Source organism: Xiphophorus couchianus, chromosome 13 (genome assembly GCF_001444195.1).
Source record: "Xiphophorus couchianus chromosome 13, X_couchianus-1.0, whole genome shotgun sequence".
NCBI lineage: Eukaryota > Metazoa > Chordata > Actinopteri > Cyprinodontiformes > Poeciliidae > Xiphophorus > Xiphophorus couchianus.
The window spans coordinates 22,814,158-22,833,402 of record NC_040240.1 but is presented as its reverse complement, the minus strand read 5'-3'; the positions used below and the strand labels follow the sequence as shown (position 1 = coordinate 22,833,402).

Genomic DNA, 19,245 nt, shown 5'->3' with positions numbered 1-19,245 from the left:
GACTGGGTTGAGCTTGATGCATCCAGCCAGAAATCCCTCCGGTCGTTGTAGAGCTGAAGTGTTACTACAGAGCTGCAGAGAGAGCGAGAGAAAACCGGGAGAGAGAGTTAACCAGAGAGACTGATGGAAAATAGGCTGGAAATAATAATCTCATCCACATGCACATGTTTTACTTTGATTTTAATTTGTGCTCAGCAGAAACGGAGAGCAGCTCAGAGGGAGGCAAAGCATAAAAACATGGATGCAGCTGTGGTTTTGCAAAGCATCCTGGTGATAGTTTTCATCTGCTGCAAAACATGAATAATCACCCTGGGTCTCTTTGTTGAAAGAAAGTAAACCGAACAACAAATAGTCACATCATGTTGGGGTTAATTGATAGTGAAAGTTTTGACTAACATATAGACATAAAAAAAATCCAAGAGAGTCAGTGGAGCTTCAGGCAAAAAGTCTGAGTCCTGTTTCATTGGTGTAGATGAGTTTGAGAATGATGAAGGTGTCTGTCCCTTTAAATGGATTTTTCTAAAGGTATCAACTGTCCTTTCAGATACAATAAATACATTTTCCTAGGCTAAAATACATCAAAATAGTGCATTTAGTCAAAAAAGAAAGCGCTAAAAGCAATCACTAAACATGATTTTATCCAGAAATCTAGTACTTATTTTAATAAACTTATAAACTACACATAAAAATCTAAGCAGATCCTAAATTAGCTAAATGCTAAATGAAATAATCAAAGTTTCTTACAGTAGTAGACTAAAGTGGTCAGTAAAGGAATAAAATTTGGTTGGACTTTGGGTAAAAGTATTGGTTTTATGTCAAAACCTTTGGCTGTTGAGAAACAGTGTGAGGCGTTGAACGTCTCCTGCTATGCTGGACATTTTCATACATTTTTCCCTGGTGCTTCATTCAATAGCACAGAGAGAGGCTGGTAAAATACATGGGATGTCATACACTTTTAAGAAATGAATATGAATTAATCTGCTGCTAATTTTTGGTTTATGCAAAGCGAAGAAATGTTTTTATTATTGTCTGATGGGTTTCAGGCTTTAATGATTAATTTGAACCAGTTTTTCAGATGGTAAAGAAAAACAGCAAGATTTTCAAAACAAACAAGGGATGCACAAGGTTTTCTCTAAAGCACACAAGGTCAAAATTTACCTACACGTTCAAATATATATATATCCTAGTATTTGGTTTAATGTTCCTTAAGTTTCAACTCCATCACATGCTTTTTGTTACCATCTGCAAGCCTTTGCACCTTTTGCAGTCAGGTAGAAGTTTTTAACGCTTAAAAATCTGTGATAACTTTCAAACACGTTTGTTTCTGTGGTGCTGGTGTTGTACAAAATGGATTAAATGATAAATAACCACAAATTGTTTAAGCTTTCCTCAAATTAACAATTAGATAGTTCTGTCTAAAGCTCCAAAAGGAAAGTGAACTGAACTGCTTTTACAGTGGAATTAATGATTGCACTGTATGTAAACACCTAATTTGAGCATGCAAAAAAAACTAACATCTACATTAGTTTTTATCCATGTTTTGGGCAAGATTATTATTATTATTTTTTAAAAATCTGTGATAATGTATCAGAATGTATAAAACCTTTTAAAAGTATACAATTTTGCAATTGACACCCATATCTGTTTTTGGATTTGAAATAAGTAAAGATGATTTTCTGGCTCTTTTTGCATTTAAAATGTACTTATAATGAATGGCAAGCTCTATTTATCGGCAGATACTTAAACATGTCTGCATTATAGAGTAAAACAACATTTTCTGAGACAATAAGAATCCTTATTCTGATCTTGAAATTGACCTGTAGCAAGTTTCTATTCATTGCTTTTTTAGTTCAAGAAAAATATAGATCCCAAAAGTTTATCGAAATTCATTACTTCAGTGCATCCAGGTCATCTCATTCAGTCCAAAAAAAGAGAGAAAAAAATGTAAATTGCAAACAGATTGCTATCTTAATATTCCCTAGAGCCACTGCATGAACTCATTACTCGTGAAATGTGAAAACATGTGCCGCTCAGATTTTCCTTAGCTGTTACCAAGGCGTTCTTTAACAATGAGCAAATGTTATGCCACAGATCCCAAGGATCAGAGTACATGACATTTTTAGGAATAACCGTAAAACCTGAAATCTTGTCTTGCTGTCAGCTCGTCACTTCTGACTGTCTTTCAGGTGAAGTACAATATGAAAAAAGACAGGAAAAATATGGTAAAGTGAAAAAAAATCACACGTCTAATAAGTTGTTCTTTTGCTCGAGGCTGATTTGTCCTCCAAACTCCATGGGAATCCGGTGGAGAAACAGACGTGTGGAGACTGACAATAAAGACAGAGGTGGATGAACAGACAGAAAATTCATGCTGAAATGCCTCGTATGGTGCTAGAATCACAAACAGGCCAGTCAAGTTTGAGATGTTATAAACTAGGTCTTCCTGTTCAGCTGATATGCATGTCTGGTTTTGTTGTTTTTTTAAACAGACTCAATAATATAAATACTACAAAATATTTTTGAATCATCTCATTTTCAATATTTAAAAGTAAAGCTGAATATTTTTCTTATCATTGAGTGATTTAGCCATGAAGTTGTTTGTATTCAGATATGCAAAGTGTGAAAATAGTTTAGGTTTGTTTAAACTTGTTTTTATATGTCAAAGACAATTATGCAAATGAAGCCAACACATTATATTGTACTGAAAAATCAAATACAATGTTTACATGCTTTCTGCATCACAGCTTTAGTCTGAACTCTGCTGTTGCTTAGTGCAGCCTTGAACCAGTTAACACTAGAATGGCTGGAGTTAGGCCATTTGGACATATACCTATTCAGGCTAGAGATAGTCCAACTGGCCTGAAGCCCGTTGCACTGAAGCCCTTTTGTTCAGTAAATAGGGCCATTACCTAGGGCCATTACCTTAGAAGTACCCTGGTAATGGCCTCAACGCATCTCACAGTTGCACAATTGTTCCTTAGACTTCGACTTCGACTTAGACTGACTTTGTTGTCATTTTCAATGCACAGGGTGTATACAGAACGAAATTTCGTTGCATACGGCTCAGGATAATGTTTGAGGTTCCAATGTTGTGAGTAAAATAAAATACAGTATAAAATATGAATATAAATCTAAATATAAAATATAAAGTGCAGGACTGACAGTAAAATAGAAGTTATTTAGCTCTGTACATGTGCAAGGTATAAAGTGGAGACCAGTTTTTGAGTGCAGTCCAGTTAAAGGTAACATTTTAATGATCAAACTACATAATTAAATTTTGGTTTGCAGCTATTTTACAGGAAGGCATTTGGTTTTCTCGTCATATTTAAGCTAAATCACTTCCTGACTGCAAACATGCTGCAACATTATTTTTGAATAGTTGTGGCTTCTTCCTGGCAGGCATCCCAAGTACACCAGTGCTGATCCTTGTTCACGTGATGATAATTAATATTAACACTTCCTGGAGGGAAAGTTTCTGAAAATCTATAGACAATAGCCTTGCAGGACTTTAAACACTTTCTCTATTTGGGTTTACTGTTTTCTTTTCAAGAATCTGATGTTTTTCTTGATTGCAGAAACAGTTTAAGTTGTTTTAGTTTGATATACATCATTACTTTGTTGTTTGTTGAACATTAAGGGGACATGTTGTGAATAGTAGAATTTAATATGTTGATTCACAGGATCTGTAATAATCCAATGATGTCTTTGGGTTTGGTTAGACAAAGATTCCAGGATGTGACACATTTTGTACAAGAATGCAATCGGTTCAAAAACCGGTTCAAATGTACACATGTTTTATTCCTAAAGTAATTTTCCAGTCATAGTCTTTATTTTAGTTGATGAAACCATATCTTTGTGTGAAAATCAGGAAATAGGACTAATTAGAGAATAATAATTACATGCAGAGGAATCTTGCTTTTTCATATTTCCAAAATGTTTACTACAAAAAGTGCTATTGTACATTTATAAATAATTAATTTAAGAGATCAATTTATGCTTAGGGATGTCACAATAACAAATTTTGCTGAATGATAAATTATCCAAGAAGTTATTGCGATAAATGATAATATTGTGATTTTCAGACCATTTTCAAGTAATATATTATGATAATGCATGTATGTCTTCTCATAGCTCAATAAACTTTAATTTCTAACAAATATTTAACACTGGAACTGGAAGAATAGTAAAATATCCCTCCCAAAAAACAAAACTGAAGCCTCGTTGACATCCGGTCTTTGGTAAAGAGCGAGAGAGACACGAGAAGAACAATCAATCATGGAAATTGACATTATTGAGCTTGTTTTAATTTATCATGCAGTAAACTGTTTTATTGCAAATATATTGCAATATATTTTATCCATTGCATTTTATTTATTTTCTCAAGCCTGTGTTGGAAACGTTCCAAAAGAGGTGATTCTTATCACTTTCAAAAGACAGCCGACCTAAGCACTGATTAGACCATCCTTAACCTTTGGAGCAATACAACAATAACAGATAGGCCTGGTTTTAACGGAGCCGCTTCAGCTCAAACCCACAACTGAGACGAAACTGTAAAAGCAGGCAATTGCAATTTCTGCAAACATAGCAGTTCTAAATTCCTCTCATGAAAGGATGAAATCCTGAGCTGGTTGCACAGCTACCAGCTTGTCTCTTTAAAAGGATAATGCCAAGCTTAGGCAACCAGTGATTTAACATTCAAGGCTGTGATTAATCCAGGGAAGCGTAGGGTTAAACGAGACACTGACTATGCACTCTATAACAGAGGACAGCTAGAGAGAGAGAGAGAGAGAGAGGAGGGGTTTAGAGAGTTCGCTCTGCATGTTCAGAAATCTCTCTCACTCTCCCTGTCTCTCACACGCCCAGGCCATGTGCAGCCGCCACATCACGTGCCGCTGCAGAGATCATCCAAGCTGGAGAGGCAGCATGCGAGCGAGAGCAGGAGACGGACTGGAAGGGAAGGGAGGGGAGGAGGAGGAAATGGAGAGCAGAGCAGAGGGAGATTTAGAGAGGGAGGAAGCAGTAGAGATTACAGATTAAACAAACACTAGAGGAAACAGGAGACAAGTTCAGGCACTAATTCGTAACATTTTTCACATTTCACAATGTGCTTCCTCATGGCACAGATTACACGCCTAAATAAACTCCTACTGAAAGCATTCTGTGACATCATTCGGATTTTCAAATGAATTTTTACGGATTACATAAAAAAATCCACAATTTTAAACTAAAGATGCAAAGATTCTTGGAATTTATGTTGATGAAATATTTCCAAAGCAGCTCTATACCTTCAAATGTGAACACTAACAAAATAAGTGCACATTTTTTTGTTGTGTAAAATGTATACAGATATAAAAATGTTTTTTTGAAGAGGTTTTGTTTAAATTTGGTATTTTTTAAAACATTTTCAATGACACATTTCTACATGATCAAAACAAATTGATGGAAACAATCCCTCACTTGTGGCACATGGCACTACTGCTATTCATGCCTTTTTTAATGACCTTTAGTAAAAATCGTGATTTTCTCAGCTCACCAAAGGATTTTTATCACCTTTAGGTCTCTGGATGACCATAAAAAAAGTTTATTTTGTTTCTAGCGTTTCTGTTTATTATGTTTGTGATCATTATCCTGCAGAGTTAGGTTTTAAAAGCTCACATTTAGACGCCATTTCTTTGGCGTCTAAAGAAAAAACAGACCCACAGCATCACAGATCCTCCACCATAAAATCATCCTTGAGCCTTCAGTAGATGTCAGATACACCTGTAGTGTTTTTGTGTTGCTGAGAAGCTCAGCCTCGACCTCATTTGACCCTGGCTCAGATTTCCTGTTAGTCTAGCAAACTGCAAACATTTGCATAGAAATAAATGTTTTTTGGGGGGGTTTTTTCTGGCATGTCTGCGTGTAGATTGTGTTAAATGCTGTTATGAAGACTTGGGAACTTTTGAGACTTAGAGATGTTTTTTTGTTTTTTATTTACTTTCTGTATCATCCTGCTCACTGTGTGGTGAAAAGATAAACATGGGTTCATATTCTGCCTTCTTTGTCAGAGTAACAATTCTTTCAAATTCCTTCCAAATTCCTTTTTAAATTATTAAAATAATAAAATATTATTAAATTAATAATTATTATTTCGTAGGAATAGATAAGGGTGTTAACAGGTTTGGCAGCAGTTATTGTCTTGCTTGTAGTTTTCCCTCACTGATTAATGTACTCATAATTAAATCCTTAACCTGGGTGCCATTAAGGTTGGGTGTATATGAATATGGTAAACAATTTTGTTATTAAAGAGCAGTAAAGAATAACACTAATGGCACCATTACAAAACACTTTTAAGTCTTGGTTTAGCAGGCTTTAGAGTTACTTACACTAAAGCCAGTTGTTTATTTCTGGTGATCTAATTGATTAAAGGTCCAATAGTTTCTGTCTTTTTTAAAGCACATCATCTGTTTAATGTAATTGGTATGATGAACTGTTTGGAGTGTCAAGTGTGATTTTTTTAAGATATATCAACTTATCCTGAGTAACAAATAGACCATAAACATTATATGTTAAACTACTTGCTGTGCAGTTGTGTATTTTAAGCAGTCATATTCAGCTAAGTGAGATTATTTTCAATAGACTCCATAATAATATTGTCTTTTATGTTCATTTTCTCTTCTACCAGAATCAGAATCTGAGGTGGTAGAGAGAGCCGGTATGATGAAATCTGCAGCTGTGTTGGTGATCATACAGCTGAGACTGGGTTTGAGGAATGTCATGTGTGTCCAGAGTGAGCATCTGCTGCTGTGGGACTCTGTCCAACTGGCTGCACATCACATCCGGATGAAAAATGCAAGTTCATACACTCGGAATATATTGGGCAACAATTTTTGCACTCCAAGCAGTCTAACAGTATTATACACACACCAATATCAGAATGATTATATTTTCGCGATATATTTTTAGGAAATCTTGGACCATATTTGCAGGCAGATGCTATTTTGCAAGTCAAGAAAGAACCTACTTGTAGTGGTGGTCCCATAGCATTGACATCTGACATATTTTAACTCTAGAAATTAGTTTCCTTTAAAATATTTTTCAGCATCCCCTAAAAACATTTTTCTTAAGCCTTTTTAAACACTCCACTGAGGCTGAAAATAGTTAACTTTGAGCATTCAGCTGTTGTTTTTTTCAGAAGCTTGTACAAAGTAACATTGTCTACCCGAAATAATTCTATGTTCATAGTGATCCAGTGGGATCCTCTGGTCAGTTCACTGGTCGGAGTAAAAAAAGCTAAATATCAGCAGAATCCAGGAACTTGACAATTTCTTAGTGCATCTCTGATCTCAATGGATGTAATAATACATTATTATTTTCACCCTTAGAACAGTAGTCATTGTGTTCAAGCACCCTATGTTTTGTTTCAGCATTCTTTTATGTCACACTTTTAATATAATTTGACTTATTTTGGTAAATTTACAACAACAAACTGATAATTTACCAAAAAAGGAATAAGCGGAAGCCAAGCCTTTTCTACCCTACTTGAGTCTACAAAATGTTTTAAATTTATGTGACAAGTAAATAGCTGAGATTTAAGAAGATCTAAGCCTTTCAACAGACCGTCCTAAATGTTTTTGTGCTCTCTATTATGTTTGTCAGGACCTGTCAGTGTCTATTTGCTTAACAACAAAGCTGAAATCCTCTTTTTATCTCAAACGTGAACAGAGAGGGAAAAAAAACGAACGCTGGCTTCAGTAAATAGCAGCATTTCATGGTTACGGTAAACCTGCCATGTGGCATCTGCACGCCGTCATCTGATCCATTCAGAGGCCAGTCAGTGTGTCATAATCTGATCTGACCACTGGCAGAGCTTCAGCGGTGATTTGGAAAGACAACGGTGACAGGAGGGGGAGGTCACTACGATCTCTATAATGCTGTGACATAACACGCAGTCGGTGTGTTGACACTGGGTGCAACACTCCCGGGGTGTGTCACCTGGACTCAGCTGTTTCTGGTGTGCGTCGGTGTTCTGGTGTTTTTGTACACTCGTGAACATTCACGTGCCTGCGTGTGTTTGTTCAAGTGTGCGAGTCCAGGCTTGTCTCGGTTTTTATGCACCGTCTGTTTTTTTTTCAGAATCCCACTGTGAAGTTAGGAGACACAGGTCACATTTTTTCCCATTTTTTGAGCAATAGACATTAATTGAAACCTGGATAAGTCAGAGCTAAATAATCATTCAAAAAAAATTCTTAAATTATGTCATTTGTATGGATTCTAGTGAACACATATATTATGTGTTAGTAATTCAGTATTTAATATTTTAATAGAAATAGACTCTGATGCTCACCCTGTGATGTGCAAGACAAATAGAAAAATTTGATTGAGTCTCACAGCAATGAACTTCAACTATTTGCCTATAAACAAATCAACCCACACTGTGCACTTTGTATATTTGTGAGTGCAATAATAATCAGATAATGATCTGGGACATGTGCTTTGATGCATAAACGAGGATAAAATCATGGAATTAGATCATTTCCTGCTGAACCCAAACTGCTACTGCTATCGAACTTCAAACAGTTTTATGTGTGTCTGGAAAATCTGAGGCAAGTCAGACCTCAAAGAAAACTGGAAACCAGTATTGACCTGGAAGAGTCTGATCTCTAATAAGTCTGTAATAAAGACATCTTTCTGAATCTTGTGGTGTTGCCTAAGACGAAGAATTAGGGCCATACTAAGAAGAAAAAAAAAGAAATTATAAAATATTACACAAATAAAGTTGTAGTATTACTTGACTCCATCATATTATTAGTTAATTCTCATATTTTTTTTCTTAGTATGACCCTAACACTGTCGTATTGGCCAAAGACAGAAGAATTTAAATTGAAAGCATAAAGAGGTGGTGGAGAGGGGACCTGCCTCAATGTTTACGTTCCAGGGAGGGAAGCCCTATTCATGTGACACACTCCTTATATCACATCGCGTTTTCTTCCCAGCTTGTAAATGGAAAAAAAAAAAAGCAGGTGCCAGCAGAGTTCACAGCTTGTCTTCGTATCTACCATGACAGAAACAAACAAAGAGGAAATGAAATGCTGTTCAAAGTCCTCATCTGATTTAACTGCTGACAACGTCTGCTGCGACTATTATTGCTCATACTGTTGTAAATGTTTCTAAAAGTACTGCTAAGCCCAAAGCTGTGTCTGAAGGACTTTTGTCATAGCTGGTGCACAAGCCACAATTAGAATAGCAAAGATTCCTGCTACCACTGGACTTTGTTGCTGCCACTAAAGAAGAGCACTGAAATCTTTTCTAGTTGCTCCATTCTTTCAGATTTAATAATGTGTCTGAAACAGAAACTTTGGTAATTCCTTTGTCATAGATGTAGTGTGAAATGTCCAATTGATTGTTTCCATCATTTCTGTTTCAATCATCTCAGCTTGATTCAACGACTGCCAATATGTTGCTTTTAAATATCACAACAGAAATATTTGGTCCAAAATGACCTGCAGAATATGGCAAATCAACAAAATAATTACAATAAAATTTTAATCTTTTATTGTAAAGTATTAGTTAAATCAATTTCATTATCTGACAGGTTTAAAATGAACTGGGTTAAACAAACAATCTGATATGAAACTGTTCCAGCAACCATATTTAGAGGTGAAAAATAAAAAATGTCTTTTCCCTGATCATTTGTGTTAATAACAGAATGTATGTTTGATGTTGTATATGTTTTGGCACAACCAGCATAACAAAGGCACCTCCCGTCGGATTTACTCACCAAAACTAAAGTACAACTTTCTGCTGAGTTCAGAGTGGTCCTGTTTATACCTCCGGGTGTAACGGCTGTGGAACAGTCTGAGCTTAACAAAATAGTTAGGTAAATTTTTATAAGTATCTTTTATAAATATTTAATAACTTATTTGGAATTTGTAGCTCGTCTCGCATCTTCAATAAACAAAAATTCAGATTAGTATTTTCCTAAGGTTGAAGCTAATGGCTTGTTTGAGCTGGCAGAGTTCCAAAGTGGACCTTTAGCATCTCAAAACCACTCATATTTTTCCAAAATGTTCATTTAAATGTGACTCTTTTAACCATTGTCTTTGTTGCATTACATTCAAGTCTGCCATTATTTACATAGTAGAGAGGATAGCAATCTTCCATCTGAAATAATGTTGAATTGGACCTGTTTTGTTTCCACTCAGAATAGAGAAATTAACCTAGAAAATTCACCATCATACTCAGTCAGGATGGTGGTTTAAATGTTCTACAGACAACATCAGAATTAGCATCTTGTGAATGTTTTAGGATGGTAGAAAAAGAAGAACCTCAACTCAGATTAGTTGTTAGCTTCAGCATTTGGGAAACACTTATGGTGATACTAAACAAAGATATTAACACAGCTTCTACTGCAGGTAATGACTGCATTGTCATAGATTTTCAACAGGACCTCACTTGGCTCTCTCCCTTCTTCCCATTGCTGCAGATATTGCTTAATTTGTCCATTGGCCCAGATGTTGCTTGACTGATGGTTTGATTTGCTAACTATACTGACTGTATTTCTATATATTGTATTGGAGATCTAGTGACATAGTTACTTCCTGGTTTTAATACTTTGGATGGATCAGTGATAGTCAGCAGCACAGAACAGAGGAGTGAATTTTTTCATGTTCCAAACTGTCTTTTAGATTTATCATTTAAAGATGCAAAAATTAACTGATTGATGGTGATATATGAGCACATGGCTATAATTCTACTTCAGATGAGTGATATGGCTTTCTGCCCAGGGCAGAACAGTAAAGGGGGCACCACAGAGGGGAAAAATAATTCAAATTAATATAACATTTAAAGTTGCAGTCTGCTAATGCTTATTTGCATGTTCAATCTGTATTATTATATACTAAAAAGTGAAAAACAATTATTTTAAAACTCAGCTTTATATTTCTGAAAATTTATTCTAATTTCAAAAACACAATAAATAAATATTTGTCACAAATTTTTGACATGTTAGATTGAGATAAATGTGAAAAAAAGTTTGCTTTCCAGTTTCTCTTTTATATAAGGCAACTGGCATGAAATTATTTCTGCATTTCCGTACGTCTTCACATCGTTAATAATTATTTTTGCAGAATGGGCTTCATCGGGGAAGTGGGTGTGCATTTGGGTGGTTTTTGAATGTACTCCCAACCTGTACAGGGTGTACCCCACTTCTCGCCCAATGATTACTGGAGGTGGGCACAAGCTCTCCTGCAATCCTGCACAGATAAGTGGGTATGGATAATGATGGCTGACTCACCAAAAACCATTAACACATTTCTTTCCTGAGAGATTTCTCATACTGCGCATTGTTTCAATTTTGAGCCTCACTCCTCTGCATCATCTTATTTCATTGCATTACACTGCGTTGAGCCATGTTGTGTTAAATCAGAGTGGATCGTAGTTGACATTCACATCAAACTGGATGAAATTGGTGTTTGCTGCTCATGAATCTGGAATCGACCACAAAGCAGACTCCCGTAGAAATGTGGAAGAAATAAGTCGGAGAGGAAAAGGTTCAAGGTCCAAACTCTTCCTAGCTGATAATATTAGAACAGCTAAATTAAAATATGTTTTTCTGAAAACAATAAAAGCTAGCCCTGTTTTCTTTAATGTTAACCAATAAAAAAACATAACATTTTCACTTACTGCTCCCATTATGTGACTTGTAATTGCTATAAATTGTAGGGGGGACTCTTTTGAAGAACAAATTGAGTACAGTGCAGTAATTGTAAATACAATTTTAAGCAATAAGAATTTGCTGAGGGTGAAAAGTCAGTGAAAAAAATACACAAAATTAGCCAAATTACAGTAATATCTGCATGTTAATTGTTATCTTTATCCTTGTATAATTAGCATGATTACTATTCTTTTTGTTGTAGCTTTGCTTCCTTTTATTGCATAAGAGAGTTGATTCAGAAAATGACAACCTGATTTTTTTAGGACAACATAGAATTAGTCTGCAATTTTCTTTTCAGCTTTGATTGTGTGTTTTCTCTTAAACATATTTCTGCATCACCTTCCTGCCAAAAGGCCTTTTTTGCAGCTGTGAGTTTGTTGCATTCAGCTTTACATGTAGGTGGATCACGTGAGATTTTTAGTGGATCTAACAAGAGATTAGTCAAGAGGAAGAGCTGCTCACCTGACACTCAAACCGGAGGCTCTCTATTTTCTGCTGCTGTGGGCGTCTCTGCCCACGGCAGCTGATGTCTTCACATGTTGTTGGCAAACAGTCTAGTGAAATGACAGCTCAAAATAAAAAATTTTTAAAAATCCTGAAAATGAAGCAAAGGAAAATTTCTTAATGTCATCAATATTCAATTCAGTTTAATTTGAAAACACTTTGCTGATCCCAAAAATGAAAAATAAATGTTGCGACTCTCAAAGTTCTCCAGAGCTGTCATAGATGTTGATAGTTGTGGGCAGGAAGGATCTCCTGTAGCTGTCTGTAATGCAGCAGTTCTGAAGAAACCTGAGACTGAAGACACTGTTGGAAAGTGTTACATGGCTCCCATTGCACTATTTCTGTTTTAATAATGAAGGATTTTAACTTGGAATTCTTGACTTGATTAAAGCATGATTAGAAGTGAAACCTTTTTAGATTGTATCATTAAATGGGCAAAGACCTTGAAAAGGTTTGATGTTTTCTTGTTGACATCATAACGTGTTCTGATTTGCAAGATATTGGTGAATTTAAATCTTAGTTGCACATCATTTACTCACTGAAATATAAATGAATAAGAGCCTGGCGTGCAGAAATAGAGAAACACATAATCTCAGCTAAATTAATCCGAGCAGAGAGAATCAACGGCTGCTTCTCCAAATGCCTCCTGCTCTCAGACAGGAAATGAAGCCAGACGGGCCGCGTTAGGCGGCTGTTTACCCGGCAGCAGCAGAAGCCATGTTCTTGGATCAGTGTCAACTTTACACCCAAAATGGCTGTTATTAGGACAAGGCTTTGGGCAGACTTATCCAGGATCAGCCCCTTTCAGCTGCCAGAGAATCATCAGCAGTTCGGCTGATGGATTCACAGAAGGAACAAATAATGTATAGATTCAGATATTCCTCATATTTAGTGATTCATGATTAATAGGCAAGAGTGCAAAAAAAGAGCTTATACTTTGGTGCAAATGTATTTTTTAAAATATTTTTTTAATATCATCTGTATCAAAGGATACAGATGTTTTACTAACGTTCAAATATTTCTAGAGCTATAGTGCTCTAAGTTTTTTGTTAGGTTTTCACTTGACATTTGTATCTTTGTAATGAACTAAAAACATGTGTTGTTCAAAAATACCAAAGTAAGTCAACAGGCATGTTCAACCCAGAACTGAGACCCATTTTTACACCTAAGAGCCAATGCACAAAAAGCCAATGATGTTATGGGGACTGGAACTGATCTGTTACTGTAATGTCTCTGAGCTGCACGTAGAGGCCATCAGAGAGCTGAAGAATCAGTGTATTTCAGAGTATATTAGCATTGTAGATAGTTAAGATCAAACCTTTGTAACAAAATATAAATTACACATTATTCATGGAAAAGTGCTCTGAGATGAATTTTTTTTTATTGCATTTACACTGCATTAAAAACAGGAATAAATTTAGTTTAAGACATTTTTTGAGTTTGCCCTTGACTATTGAAGGTAACTTCTCAAAAGCTCAGAATAAAGACACCAACACTTTAGACTATATAGAGGACAGGGTTGAAAAGGTTATGTAGGCTTTTATCAACTACTTGCTAAGTGGTGGTCTAAAAATTGTTCGTTACTGCTTTGCTTGTTCTCTTTGCCATATACTCACTGGTAAAAATTACTTTTTTATGCTTCTGAATATCTTGACTTCTTAGTGCAGACTTGTGATCAATCAAGGACTTGTAAACAAAAGTCACATGGACCCAAAATGCACCCAAATGTTTAGTGTAGAGGGTTTTGGTAAGCTGTGATGATGTGGCAAAGAAGACCTATTGAATCTTTTTCCACAAAAAATGGCTCCGGTTTCAAAGTTTACACCAACACTTTTCTCTGCTAAATAAAGAACGCCCACACGTTCTTTAGAAAAATTTATTGAAAACCTTCCATGAGCAGCTAATTATTAATCAAACCTTTGTAAAGTGTATGTAAGTATGAGGGGTAAAAGGTAAGAAATCGAACAATAATCAGTTTTATAGTATGATTACTGCTGAGGATGAAGAATCATGATGGTTGCATGTCACTATGCAGTTAAATCAAACCTCTACTTTGGGTAAAACTGCATCACATTGATTAAAATTACGTAATGTGGCACAACATGCTAAGTAAAAGTGTAAACCAGGGCCAGTTTTCTGCGCTCATCAAGGAAGTCATCAGCAAAGTCAAGAAGGAGCCAAACTGAAAGTCAACAACACTAAGAAGATTTTATCTCCGAGTTCAGCCGCAGTTCAAATCTGAAAATCTCCGCCATTCACAAAGTTTACATGTCCACTCAATGAGTAAATGTTTTCAGCTGGATGTCTTAAAAGAAGGGGTTCTCAGAAAACTGCTTCACTTCATTCATCCCTCCCCCTTTTCTTCATGCATTGTCAGTCAGAGGTTGGTTGTGTTTTTTTAGCTGATCTGAATAATGACATGACTGACAGTGAGCAGCAGCAGGTGACAAGCAGCAAATCAATGTCAGTTCAGCTGCTTTGACTGACATTCATGTAAAAAAAAAAAAATGCTTTGCATGCAGAAAAAGCCACAGAAAATGGTTGGTACTAAAGACTTTCTGTCTTCAAGACAGTAAAGCAAGGTGAATTTGATGGAAAATCCATAAGTTCTATAGATAAGTATTTGAAATATGTTGATTAAAAGCAGCTTTCTATATTTTTTGTGGTTACACATAGGGAAAAGAACCATAAAACTGTGTGATGCTCCCACCACTGTTTTGGTTGATATTGTTCACCATCTACGCAGCTATTTATAAATGGTGGCACAGAGCCCGGAGCTCTGAAGTGTCTTACAAATGTTGCCACAATACATTTCTGACTAGTGCCGGATGATTTCTAAGCTAACATTTGAATTTCTCCCTATTGAGGAGATATGTCCTAGCACTAAAATAAGATTTCTCCAGTTAGCGAAATTGGAAAGAAATGTCATGATAACTAGCGAGTGCAATGATTTGGCTGAGAATGGACTTACTATTCCTGGTTCTGTGGTGTTCCGTTGAGAAAAGCAAAGATGGGCTAAAGCAGAATAGCTGCAGGCTAAAAAGATCCACGGAAGGATTTCACATCCACTGGCACACAATGTACCAGCAGGATCTCCTGGATGATTTAGCCTTAATTAGGCTTTGTATTCCTGATAATTTAGTACTCTCACTAAACTATTTTAGAACTATTGTGTTTTTTCAAATTTATATGCATTCTTGAATCAACATTTTATTACATAGAATGATCATTAATGTTTTATTGCTGATCTTTAAGACTGAAGTGAAATTAGATTTTTAATGTGTCAAAGAACAGAAAGAAAATTCCAACCTCGGCGAAAATTGAGTTTGTTGTGCTGCTCTGGCAAGTTTTTCTGACTCAACACTGACACCAGGTGGATAAACTTTGCCATTGCATTTTTGCTTTGTTTAAGAACAACAAGTTTTAAGTGCCAAACGGATTTTAAAAGCAAGTTTGATACATTGAACACAATCATAATTAAGTAGAAAACAGCAGAGAGAAAGGGGAGAGGAAACACCCAGCATTTCTTCTTTACTGCTGTTATGAGATGAGCTGGAACATAATGTTCATGACCTCTGGGGTAATCCCCTTTATGGACATTTCAGACTCAGGATGAAGCCGGGGGGACAGAATGTACAGCTATGGTTCATGTAGCTCCAAAACAGACCAAAACCCCAAGGTTTTCATTATACCAAGAACTTGTTACAGTTAAAAAATATCTATGAATTACCTATTTTTAACAATAAATCGACAACTGCAACTTCAAATGTATTTACACTGTATATATAAGCACATCTGGAGAATATGAAGAAATTAATAATAAAAATAAACAACTTAGAGTCATCTGATTAATTGGTTATCTTTTAATAAGTCTAAGTAATGATAACTAATAGGCAAAATTATTGTCAGCCTTCAATTTATAAAATAAATGTAAATGGAGCATTATCATAATTTCTAATTTAGATTTTTTTAAGTTGATCAGTGTGTCCTGGAATGATCTGTAAATACTTTTTTTTTTTTTTTACTGTAACATAAATATGGCCCATTTCTCCATTATCTTTCCTAATGGGAGAGACAAGAAAACCTACCATACAAATAAGGTGGATGTGTGTTGATTTGTTTTACAATATAAGAAAATAAATATTATGCCAAATCGCCGTAACAACCATTAGATGCTTCATGGTAACTGGTAAAGATGTTGACCTTCATCAGATGAGAATAAAGTGAAGCTTTTCAGGCAACAATCACTCTATGTTGACCAGTTATCAAAGAAAATAGTGAACATGCAGAGAAGGATTTTGCATTCACGGTTAAGTGGAAGATCTGTGATGCTGTGGGCTTGCTTTGCTTGTAGTTGTTAGGGTCTTGAACATGGTGATACACCAGAGCACTTCACTGTGAAGACTTCTGTCAGCTTAAAATGGGTCGTTGTTGGGTCTTTCACCAGGATTATGATAATGACTCCAAACATATGGACAAATAAGCACAGAACTGCAACGCAAAATCATAAAATCTCTTTCTTGGTTGTCTCATTCCATTTCCCTCTGTTGGGATCTTTTCCTCCATCATCTTCATCCTGTTTGTCTCCAGCTCTGCTGTTGCTCTCTGACATGTGGAAGTCTCTGACTCTGGCAGCAGATGGACTCTAATCTGCTGCTGGAAGTAAAACTCCATGATGATGATGATGATGAGTGGACAACCAAACGAATAATTAAGCTGCTGTTTCTGTGTTCATTGCATCCCAGTGGCGTGTAAAGCAGATCAGACATCAGTGAAAACATGAAAAAGATTGAAAGGACTTAGCACACAATTTAAATAATGTTTTGTTTGGTGGTATAGTTACACTGAATGTATATATTTAATTATTTACTATTTCATTGAAACATTTAATATTAATTTAATATGATTTAGAGTAAAAAAATTGGATGGAAAAGTACTTTTCTTAAAGAAATACTTACTTAATTTCTGTTTTTGTGAATTATCTTGGAATTATGTGAAGATTAAATTAAATATGTATACTGGGACACAGACACGTCTGTAAGGAGCCTAATAAAAATCCAAAAATACATATTTTGTTTTCTGTAGGTGGGCAGTCAGTGCCCCAGGACCCCTCACCCACTTCCACCTGCCCTCCAGGGCCGCCGGGGCCTCCGGCTGGTGCCAACGGCAGCAGCGACGTCATGGTGAACTTTGACCCTGACCCGGCAGACCTGGCACTGTCCAGCGTGCCAGGGCAGGAGGCGTTTGACCCACGGCGGCATCGCTTCTCAGAGGACGAGCTGAAGCCTCAGCCGATGATCAAAAAGGCTCGCAAGATGCTCGTCCCAGACGAACAGAAGGTACTACATCTCCCACAATCCACTTCTGTCTGGCATAAAAACCAATCCATTCACTGCAGCAATGCGTTTTTTTTGTTGAAACTGAATGACAGAAACCTTTGTCGGTACGTCAATCCAGCAAATACAAATTATGATCTAAACAAAATATAGACTGATTTATAATTTTATGTAATTTCATATTTACATTTTGGGGAGTTTAAATATTTTTAGTTGACTGGCTTCAAACTCTGTTGATCTGGATGCCACACTGTAATTATGTGCTAAGAGGCACAATCAATAATCATAAGCCTGAATAGAGCATTTGTTTTCATGATTTGATCATATTTTGCAGAAAAAGGTGACTTCCAGGTCAAATGATTTCAGGGACTTTCTTCTGATTCAAATGACATAAGACAAAAAATAATAATCTAAATCTAAATTCTTAACTTGATCATCACAAAGGTCACTGCTCTGTGCTGCTCTGGAAGATCTTAAAAAAAACAAAAAACCTTACGGAGCGTGACGTCCAACTGGTGTTAATGCCTCTTGACAAGAGCTCTAAAATATTTTGTTCTCAGCTCATTGCACAATAGGCAAAGCTGTGATCTATTGCTCATGGTTTCACAGTTCAGCAAGGAGCAGCTGCATCTCCTGAAGCGCTTATAATTTATGGAGAGATGAAGGCACTCACCTCGCCGTGTTCAGTCGCGGTTAGTTTCATCAATCACGTGTGCAGCTATGACAAAAAAACCAAAAGAAAAAATTATATTGGGTCAATCCTAAAGGTGAGTTTCATATCAGTGCAGCAGCTTTTCATGAGCGGGATCAGCACTGCAAAAATAAAATGCTGAGTATTTGTGAATTGCATCACAAATCAAATTATTTCACATGATTTTACGCCAACAGAAACAGCGGCAGGAAATGTTTTATGCTAAGTGAGGTTTAACCTTTTGAGAAAATCTCCAAAAACAAACAAACAAATAAAGAAAATATGAACACACCAAGCTGAGGTATTGTGTAACTCTTATTTTCACAATAATTGTTGCAAAAGTACCTTTTTTTTCTGCCTGTAGTCGTGGATTGATGATAACCAGATGTAGATCGATCTGTAAAGGAAGCAGTAACTCTTTTGGACCCACGCTGATCCGCTCGTCATAAATCGTTCAGATAGAAATTTCTGGTTTTGGTTTCTATTTGACCTCTTTTTTCAGCTCTGTTTTTCCCTTAAGTTATTTCTGTGCCCAATAATCTCCTTGTTTGATCTTCAGTAGAAGACAGAATTTTTTTATGTGACCTTCAAACTACAGTATTGCTGCAGGATTTCTGCAGAGGGTTTATTGGTTCAACACAGCAGCTCAGCGGGTCTGCTTTGTACAGCTGGATTGGGTTCATTCAAACGATGGGTTTTTATTTTGCATCTTTTCAAATGGCATGTTTTAGAGCCTCCAGTAAATGATTAATCAGTTACTAAATTAGTTGACAATTATTTAGATAATTGATTAATCGCCATTAATTCGATGACTTTTTCAGCCCTAGTAGTGATATTTATTCTTCCGCAATTGTTCACATTTTTCTAGTGTAGATCAAATCTTGCCTGATGTAAGCTTCATAGTCAAGTAGTTAAGCAGGCTTCAAAAAATGTAGATTTTCATCTATCCATCAATTTTCTTACACCCATTGGGGTCAGGAGAGGTGCTGGTGTCTATCTCCAGTGGTCAACGAGCGAGA

At 36.1% G+C, this 19,245-nt stretch overlaps 1 protein-coding gene across 1 annotated transcript in view; it reads left to right on the top strand.

Annotated features, from left to right (window-relative positions):
• Positions 1–19,245, top strand: part of dbpa (D site albumin promoter binding protein a) — a 40,777-nt gene that overhangs the window by 17,245 nt on the left and 4,287 nt on the right. The window contains exon 4 of the mRNA XM_028036161.1: positions 17,285–17,538. Coding sequence (XP_027891962.1) covers positions 17,285–17,538 — 254 coding nt within the window. The remainder of the gene's footprint in view (positions 1–17,284; positions 17,539–19,245) is intronic.